The sequence below is a fragment of the Priapulus caudatus genome, unplaced genomic scaffold (assembly GCF_000485595.1).
Source record: "Priapulus caudatus unplaced genomic scaffold, Priapulus_caudatus-5.0.1 Scaffold484, whole genome shotgun sequence".
NCBI classification, from domain to species: domain Eukaryota; kingdom Metazoa; phylum Priapulida; class Priapulimorpha; order Priapulimorphida; family Priapulidae; genus Priapulus; species Priapulus caudatus.
Window position 1 is genome coordinate 159,444 of NW_014577545.1, and position 10,363 is coordinate 169,806.

At 43.7% G+C, this 10,363-nt stretch overlaps 1 protein-coding gene across 1 annotated transcript in view; it reads right to left on the bottom strand.

The window, feature by feature from the left end:
• The window catches only part of LOC106810892 (probable ATP-dependent DNA helicase HFM1), a 28,887-nt gene that overhangs the window by 4,633 nt on the left and 13,891 nt on the right, over positions 1-10,363 (bottom strand). Inside the window, exons 10-12 of the mRNA XM_014814364.1 lie at positions 10,008-10,113; positions 9,532-9,623; positions 7,799-7,927 (exon numbers count right to left, since the gene is read on the bottom strand). Coding sequence (XP_014669850.1) covers positions 7,799-7,927; positions 9,532-9,623; positions 10,008-10,113 — 327 coding nt within the window. The remainder of the gene's footprint in view (positions 1-7,798; positions 7,928-9,531; positions 9,624-10,007; positions 10,114-10,363) is intronic.

Consider the following 10,363-nt stretch of genomic DNA (forward strand, 5'->3'; position numbering starts at 1 on the left):
AAAACACACACAACAAGGATTGTTGAAATGTAAGTAAAAAAATTTATAAAATTTAATTTTGAAATTAACAGGTGAGTGGCAAGAAGTACATACAAAACAATCCAAAATTAAAGAAAGTCAGTATTTTGCCGCAGAGGTTGGGATTCGAACCCGCATGCGCCGGTGTAGGAGAGCGGATATGTTTACGCTATTTAGGCCACATGCGCGGTCGTTAAGGGAATTACACGCATGGATTCACACGTAGCGTGCAGTGTTTAAATGCTGTCACACGAGACCGCGCATCTTCATTGAATTGTTATCAATTTTTTACTTTTTTAGCTCTTCAATTTTTTATTGATCTTTTTTCGTCTAGGAACACTGCCCGTTTCCGGGTATAGGAATCGCCCATCTGATAAAGATTGCACTTCCAGATTCGCTTGGGGGCGGTTTGGCTGGGGGGCATCAGGTGACATACCTAGCATCTACGAACTGAAATATAGGATTTGATATCGTTGAGAGTAATCATTCTGAATTATTCTGAAAATGATTACTCCAGAGGTTTATAACAAATAGTAACGTAAGTTAATTGGTGGCGATGAAAGAAGATGAATAGGCGGGCAGATGGTCCCTACGTATATATAGCTTGTCGTTGCCGGTTGTGCTTCCCAGGTGAGGGCGCGGTCGCTGGATGTCAGGAGTTCCGGGACATAGCTGGCTACGTCGCGAACCGAAAAAAGAGAGGCACAGTGAATGGCATACCGTCACACCAGCACAAGATCGGGATCTGTTGTATGCGAGGGATGCGTGAGCTGTGTGTATTCAGGTGGCCGTGAACCTGTGATCAGGCTGTGTGATCTGTGTATCCAGGTGGTGTGAACTCTTGTGGTGTATGGCAGGTGCGTCGATCTGTGTTACAGGTAGCGTGATCTGTGTGTATGCAGGTACGGCTGTGATCTGTGTATCAGGTGCGTGATCTGTGTATCAGGTGCGTGATCTGTGTATCAGGTGCGTGATCTGTGTGTATCAGGTGCGTGATCTGTGTATCAGGTGCGTGATCTGTGTTCAGGTCGTGATCTGTGTATCAGGTGCGTGACTGTGTATATGCCAGGGTGCGTGATCTGTGTATCAGGTGCGTGATCTGTGTGTATCAGGTGCGTGATCTGTGTATCAGGTGCGTGATCTGTGTATCAGGTGCGTGATCTGTGTGTATCAGGTGGGCGTGATCTGTGTATCAGGGTGCGTGGATGCTGCTGTCGCAGGCTGCGTGATCTGTGTGTCATCAGGTGCGTGATCGTGTCGTAATCAAAAGTGCGTGATCTGTGTATCAGAAGTGGCGTGGATCTGTGTGTATCAGGGCCCGGTGCCGTGAGCTTGCATGTGTATCAGGTGCGGTGAGCTGTGTAATCAGGTGCGGTGATCTGCTGTGTTATCCAGGTGCGTGAGCTGTGTGTATCATGTGCGTGAGCTGTGTATCAGGTGCGTGATCTGTGTAATACGAGGTGCGTGAGCTGTGTATGCAGGCTTGCGTGAGCTGTGGTATTCGGTGGCGTTGATGCTGTGCTGTATGGCAAGGTGCGTGAGCTGTGTATCAGGTGGCGTGATCTGTGTATCCAAGTGGCGGTGAGTCTGTGTGTATCAGGTGGCCTGAGCTGTGTGTATCAGGTGCGTGATCTGTGTATCAGGTGCGTGATCTGTGTATCAGGTGCGTGAGCTGTGTATCAGGTGCGTGAGAAGTGTGTATCAGGTGCGTGATCTGTGTGTATCAGGTGCGGTGATGCTGTGTAATCAGGTGGCGTGATCTGTGTATTCAGGTGCGTGATCGTGTGTAGTCAAGGTGGCGTGAATCTGTGATGTATCAGGTGGCGTTGAATGCTGTGTGTAGTCAGGTGCGTGATCTGTGTGTAGCCAGCTAGAATACGCCGGCTGGGTCTAGCTTACTTACCTAAGCTACCGAGCGTAGCGACATCCGCCGCTTGTAAACGGTGGGTCTGGAAGAGCTGGGTCTAGTTTACTCAGGATTGATCCCTCTATATTTCTTTTTCTCGCGCGCAATCTCCATCTTTGCCCGACTCTCTCTCTCTCTCCGGTCGTCTCTCTGCTCGGTCTTTGCTCTGCTCGCTTTCTCCGCGGTCTTTTATTCGTGCTCTGCCGTCATGCCGCGGCTTATCTCTGCATTTCTCCTCAAGTCTCTCTTCTGACCGCCGTCTGCAATTCCGTGCTTCTCTCTGGCATCGCTGCTCTCGCCTCTTTTTTATCTCTGGCTCATCCTGCGCGCTTGTCTCTCTCATCCTCTCTCTGCGTCAGCTCTCTCTCTCTCTCGTAGCGCCTTTCTGCATCTCTGCTCTCTCTGCTAAGTCGCTTTCTGCTTTTCTCTCTCTGCGTCTCCTCTGCTCTCTCTCCTTTCTCCGCTCTCTCTCTCTGGCTCTCTCTCTATCCTTCGCTTTCTCACCTCTTTTTATCTCTCGTCTCGTGTCAAGCGCTCGAGTCTCTCCTTTTTCTCTCTTGCTTTGCTCCCGAATCTTTTGTATGCTACTCTTCGTCGCGCTCATCAGCTCGGTCGTCTTTATGATCTGCTTCACTCGGTCGGCTTTTCTCCCGATCTTTTTATCTGCTCTTCAGAACGCATCATCTCTCCTCCTCTCTCTGCTTTTCTCTCTCAGCTATGTCTCTCCTTTTTTTATCTCCTTCTCTCATGCGCTCGGCAAGTGAGGGAGTTGGTCCGGCGTCTGCGTCGTCTCATCATCTCTCTGCTCTATCTCCTTTCTCTCTCGCTTTCTCCTCTTTTTCGTAATCTCTCTCTCCCGCTCGATCTCGCTTTTCCCGGTCTTTTATCTCTCTCCTCAGGCGTGCTCGTCAGGCGAGAGGTGGAGCAGAGGAAGAGGGAGCATCTTTTCTTCTGCTTCTCTCTCTCTTTCCTCCTCTCTCTTCCCGGCTGTTCCTCTTTTCTTCTCCTCTCTCTCGTCTCTGCTCTAAAATTTCATCTGGCTCTGGGAATCCTGGGTGCCGCTCTTGGCCGGCGGGGCAGGTTTTTCGCAAACAAATGAAGGGACAAAATGAAAAAAAGAGCGCGAGATGAAATAGGTGAACTGCCTCCGTCCAAGGCGGCCCTGGGCGTGCTCTACCGCTCACCGAGTTCCTCGCTCACCCAGGAACGAAACCGTATCTTCAGGTGGCTAACACGTGTCAGCAAGTGTGAGTGCATGCATGTCGATCCCGTATTTCTCTTTATCTCTCGTTATTTTGGTATATACTATAACATTATTATTGTTGTTGCTAACTATTATTATTATTTATCGTTATTATCATTATCATTTATCAGTCATCATCATCAGTCATCTACTCATCTATCAATGTTCATTTATCATTATCATTAATCATTATCATTTTCATTATCATTATCATTATCATTATCTTATTCTTTATCCATCATGCATCATCATTATTCATTAATCATTATCATTATCATCATATCATTATTCATTATTATTTGCATTATCATTATCATTATCATTATCATTATCCATTATCAATTATCCATCTATCATTTATACATTATCATTGATCATTATCATTATCATATATCATTATCATTTATCGCATTATCATGTATTCATTATCAGTTATCATTATTATTATCATTATCAATTCTCCTTATGAATTATATTATTATTATCATCATGCATCATCATCATCATCATTAAGACTTAATTAATATTTTCATATGTTATTCATTATTATTATTATTACTAATATTATTATGACTATTATTACTAATATTGTTATTACTATAGGTTGCTTGTGCTGTTGCTGCTGCTGCTGCTGCTGCTGCTGCTGGTTGCTGGGTGTTGCTACTGCTGGCTGCCTGCTGCTGCTGGTTGCTACTGCTGCTGCTGGCTCTCGGTTTGCTGCTGTTGCTAGCTGCTGCGCTCTCTGCTGGCTGCTGCTGTGCTGTGCTGCTGCTGCTGCTCGCTGCTGGCTGCTGCTGCTGCTGCTGCTGATACGTCACCAGCCACTAACAGATAAAGACCCGCTTTTATCTCACGACAGCAGTGCCGTTATATTTAATATTAGGTGCTCTACTAGTTCTTAGAACTTGCAGCATCGGAGAGTAAGACAATATTGTAGATGGCTAATTTCTAGCAATGCTACTATATACGCTATATAGGCTTCAAGCAGAAACAATTAAGTATTCTATAAATGACCCACAAATGCACCCTAATACTCGAGAGTACTTGGCTCATGCCATATATTGCATTTATTATGGGAATCCTACCCCGTGCAGAACTTTCCTTGTAGATATGATGACCGTGTAAAGTCATTTAGTTTACAATCTAGTTCAAAGTCGTATAGAATAACCTGAATTGTGAGGACCAACAACTAAAAATATATTTCTGTGACATTTAGACTAGTCGAGTTTTCCTTTTATGAAAAAAAATCATGAGTGACCTTTGCTGTTTGTGTAATTTCCAAACATGTTTGGTTTTTATTTTTTATAATGACAGCTAGACATGTGTCGCTCTACACAGTTACCTTGATCATTTAAAGGGAGAGCTTTACTCTAGGTTTAAGGGGTTATTTTCAGCTAATTTTAGGCTTATAAATTACGCTATAACAGTTTCATGGTTGCAATCAACCATTAGAATTTTTTGTTTACACGTTTTAAAACTAACAGACTACAGTTTGATTGCCAACGACTGTGGCGCCACTCACAGCGGCACTGATCTGATAAGTTGCGCAAACCACTTTTCCAGCCAAGGGCTAAGACCGAGGGTGTTTCTATTTTTTCATTCTAAAAGCAAAAGGATTGTACATATCTTAACTAAACGACCATATAGGTTTCAGTTATCAATATGGATAAATTTTGCCCTAAAATGAATATCGTTCGGTAAGTAGCATTTAGGTAGAAATATAATTGCACTTTTTGATGATTAGCACCTTGTCTGTAACGTGCAAGAATAAATTGTCAAATACGGGTCAACTTTTTCGCGGGTGGCAGCACGGTCCGCGGTGTCATGGCGCCGCCGTCTCAAGGTTGAAGTGTATTAAATTATAACAAGTAAATTAGGTATCTGGTTAACAAATAGCGTGTGGGTATAGACGATTTGTTATATAGTAAGTACAGTTGTATGCAGTAAAATCCTAGAAGTTACTGTCCCTTTAATATTGTTTTAAAATCATAGATAATTAAATTGACTTATATCATATCATATCGTATCGTATCATATAATATCACCACATAGCATGCCATATCATCATATCATATCATATCATAGCAATATTAAGCATACGAGCATGATATCATATCATATCATATCATCGTTGATGTCAAGGTAGTACAAGGTTTCATATTGTTTCGGGCAAACAAACTTCATTGCAAATTCGGCTACAGTTGATTTTACACCATCGACTTTTAGTTTAAAAGTTAATAAAGTTTTCAGCTTTCCTCGACTTCGTGTATTGAGGAAGACAACTGAAACATGTTCTTGTTGAACGCGTAAATAGGATGCATGATAACCAGGGGAGAAAAGCCGTGTCATTGTCGGTACCCGTGGGGCGCTAGGTTGGCAAGGTTACTACACCACGAACGCTGACTGCTATGTTTGCAGAGACAACAACACCTCGTGGCGAAGTCGATCCTGGAATTGTGGTTGCCCGTCATCTCTTGTACCATTCAGTCAACCGTTCACAGTTATACAGTTTATTGTGATCATGGGCAGCCGAATTATGTTACTAGCTGAAACCCGGCCCTAACGCGCGGCTTAGTGGACTGTGATGCTGTGTTACCAGTCGGCTACAGTAGTGTTCTGTGTAAGGTGTGATATGGAGAGTCTAGTTGTTGCACATGTTTTTTTTTATGGTTGAGATGTCAATACCCAAATACTGTAGAATCCATGCCTTACCGTAAACACAGTTAACATTTGTTTGGCAAGTACACAGTGAAATAACAGACACACGCACGCACGGCACCGCACGCACGACACACAAATGTTTTTATTGTATGCTATGTGGAACTCACTGGTTGATGATAGGACTCGAAAGTAGAATATAGATAAGATCTGAATGGCTGGTAGGTCGGGCGACTGGGATTAACCACTGGCTAGCTGCGTAGCAACGTAATATTACGTGCTTCGCATGTTTCCACTGTGTGGGACGGGACGCAGGTAATATTTGCGTGGATTGTGATCTTTTCTTATTCTACGCATGTTGCACTCTGTGTGGACCGAGCGTAATATTAACGTGCTTTGGTGATCGGACCGCTCTGTGGAACGATCTGGTGTTCACGACCCGTACACTTTGCAGACTTCAAAAAAAAAGCATCTGCTCTGATGAGATTCAACCTTGTACATCTCATATGGGATAACTATGGCAAATAGCTACTGAATATTGTAACTTCATTATTACATGGTTATTTCTCCTGACATTATGCGGGCTTTACACAAAATCCTCAGACACCGGACAGCAGCAGGTTAGCAACGCATATTACCCAGAACAGAAGCACGAAATTGAAACCTGTTAACATCGAACAGAACGAAAACAAAACAGCGCCCCGGCTATTTTCCGGCAATATCTTTACCTTTTTTTTTGTCTTTTTAAGACGCCGAACAAACGGTTTTCAACCGAGTATCAGTTAATATATTATAGTCTATAATATATCGTGTAACATATTTTAGTGTGAAACCAGATGTAAGTTTAATAATAATAAATATAATAATAATAATAATAATTATTATTATTATTATTACTATAATAATGATGATGATGATGATAATAATAATATAATAAACCAGGAGAATGATTTAGTAATACGGCATTGGCGAGCACAACGAATTCGTATTTTCAATAAACGAAAATTACTACATCGAGGAAATAATGCCATAATAAGCAATAATAATATAATATATATAATAATATATATATATTATGTATTATTATATATAATAATATATAATGTCATAATAAGCGCAGTTGATTGCCAAATCGCACAAGAATATACGAATGAACGCTTTCGTGAACAATTTTCCCAATATTAACCCACACTATAGTTAGCACTCGGGTCTGAGAGCGAGTGTCACACACACTATTGCCAGGGCCGTAGCCTGTGTGTGTGTGGGGGGGGGGATTTTGGAGCAAAATTAACCAATAAACTGAGCTAATAATCGTAAATAACCCTAACGTGATTTTTTTGTCACTTATCCGTGAAAGCCTTGTCTCAGACCCACCCTATACCGCACTATGGACGTCGATCAAGAGCTGCGCCCGTCGCTCACAGTTGAGTCATAAAATGTTAACCCCCCCCCCAGGAATTTACTCAGTCTACGGCCCTGCTTGCAGTACGTCCAGCCTGTCACAGGAAGCGTGGACCGTCGCTGCGGGGCACGGATCCAGGTAACGACGCTCAGGTTAATAATTAGCGACAAACGAACGCGTCGCAGTATACGCACACAGGACAGGAAGTTCACCGGCAGTAAACACATCTTCTACGTGGCGCTTGTCTCCTGGATCTATACCCGCGTGGTGAAATCCCACACCGCTGACAAGCAGCTCTGCAAAATAGCGTATACATCAGCAATTACTGGCGCCCACGACGAATGCCCATCGCTTGTCGGTGTCATCTCTCTCACAGGTGTAAGGTTCTGCTTGTTCTATTAGTTAGCGGATGTTCAACGGAGGCATTATAAGTATTCTCTGCTATAAATGTTTCCTATTAACACCGGTTTCGGATGTGCGTGCGTGCGTGCGTGCGTGTGTGTGTGTGTGTGTGTGTGTGTGTGTGTGTGTGTGTGTGTGTGATCACGCACCTGATACACAGATCACGCACCTGATACACACAGATCACGCACCTGATACACAGATCCGTCTTGTGCTGGTTGAGGTTGTTCAGTGCTCTCTTTTCGTTCGCACGTAGCTGTATGTCCCGGAACTCCTGACATCCAGCGACCGCCCTCACCTGAGAAGACAACGGCAACGACAAGTATATATTACGTAGGGACCATCTGCGCATCATCTTCTTTCATCGCCACAATTAACTTACGTATATTTGTATAACCTTGGAGTAATCATTCAGAATAATTCAGAATGATTACTCCAAGATATCAAATCTATATTTCAGTTCGTATGTATGTATGTCACCTATGCCCCAGCCAAACCGCCCAAGCGATCTGGATGCAATTTTCAGAGGGCGATTTCCTATACCCGGGGGAGTGTTCCTAGACGAAAAAAAATCAATAAAAAAATGAAGTAAAAAAGTAAAAAATTGATAACAATTCAATAGATGGCGGTGCGTACAGATTAACATGACGTACGTGTGAATCCATGGTGTATACCCTTAACGGCGCAGTGGCCTAATAGCTAAAATATCCGTCTCCTACACCGGGATTGCGGGTTCGAATCCCACCTCGGGAAATACTGTTTCTTTAATTTTGGATTGTTTTGTATGTACTTCTTGCCACTTCACCGTTAATTTCAAAATTTAATTTTTTAAAATTTTTTTTACTACATTTCAACGTTTAGTAAAAATCCAGAATAAACTATAGTAGATGATAATAATAGCGCAAACTGACGGGAACACTTCACGGAAGCCTATGTAGGTTACATATCAAATATTATATTTTTTATATATGGGATGGGATGCGATATGGGATGGGATGGGATGGCATGGCATGGAATGGGATGGGATGAATGGATGCATGGATAGATGTATGGATAGATAGATAGTTAGATTTTTGGGGGTATTTTCCTTTCAACCAAGCGGTCACCAACTGAGCAAGGCCACTGATTTCCCAGGGCAACGCCGGGTATCCCGCTAGTAACTTATATATACGGCCGTACTTATATATTACCAAGAGCCCATGATAGAAATTCTATCAGCTTCTATTATGGACACTTGATGTTACCCGAACCGCTTTCGCGGCGATTTCACACGGCAAGCGTAACAACATCTTCTGCTTGCATCTATGACAAATACGACATACGCATATACGTTCTCCTATGACACTATTAAATAGAAGATTCTTCCTATGACAAATATTGGCGAGTCAACTTCGTTCCGCTTTACAGCTCACATTCATGCACTGATTGCGTTCATAATAGCGCTCCTAAACTCCTTTGATGCGCACAACACATACAACAATATTTGTCATAGGAAGAATCTTCCTATGACAAATAGTGTCATAGGAGAGCGTATATGCGTATGTCGTATTTGTCATAGATGTAAGCAGAACAGGCTGAGCGTGGGCAAGCACAGTGCGCAACAGCAAGCATATGCTCGCATCAGAATGCAATACGTTTCGACGTAATCAAGTCCAAGTAGCAATAATCAGCGTAAAGTCAGCCGATGACAGGCGCTCATGTATTAAAAGAAGACATGCCCTCTTGTTTAGGGGGATACGCGCACGTGGCGGCCCCACAATGTCCGCACTTAGTTGTAATACGTAGGAGCAGCAGTTGATGTAGGACAACAGTGCACACGCAGAATGTAATATACGAGCAGGTGAGCGGATGGGAACGTGGGCCTCCCGCGCGATGCCTCAACAACGGCGGGCGAGATCTCACCAAGTCCTCTAGGCCGAATCTACCGGTGAAGCCATGGAAACTCGCCATTGTCTCGAATGCAACGTAATACCGGGCCATCAGCCTTCCCGACTCTGCAAGGAACAAACGTCCGGCTACAACAACGTGGCTTTAGGGCATTAACACTAACACTATTGTCTGAAAATGTTCGATAATGTTGCATATTGTGTGCTATTGGCTACATTGGTGCAGAATTATGGCGCCTATGGGGAAGACGTGAATCGAAATGTCGAAAGATTCGCAAGCCGAGTGACTACTGAAAACGTAGAGTGACTATTGAAAAAGCCGCGTGACCTTGGAAAAGCCGCTTGACCTTGAAACAGTCAAGTGACCTTGAAAATGTCGTGTATCCTTAAACAGGCAAAGTGACCTTAAACGGGCAAAGTAACCTTGAAAAAACCCAAGTGACCTTGAACAAGCCGAGTGGCCTTGAAGTCAAGTGCGAGATTCACACAAACCTGTCGACTTCAGAGCGAAGGCGTCGTCATCCATGTCGACGAGACGACAGTCGGCCAGCGAGCGCAACACCGACATGCAGATGTCCTGTAGCTTTCTCTCCACCTGCTCCTTGTCCAGGCCCAGCGTGATACCTGTCGCCGAGCCACAGTGTCGCGCGATTATCATCATCATCGTCGTCGTCATCATCATTATCGTCGTCGTCATTACCGTCGTCATCATCAGCATCATCACCTTCATCATCATCATCATCAACATCATCATCATCGTCATCACCACTATTATTGTCATCACGCACGCACGATACACGCGCGCGCGCGCGCGTGTGTGTGTGTGTGTGTGTGTGTGTGTGTGTGTG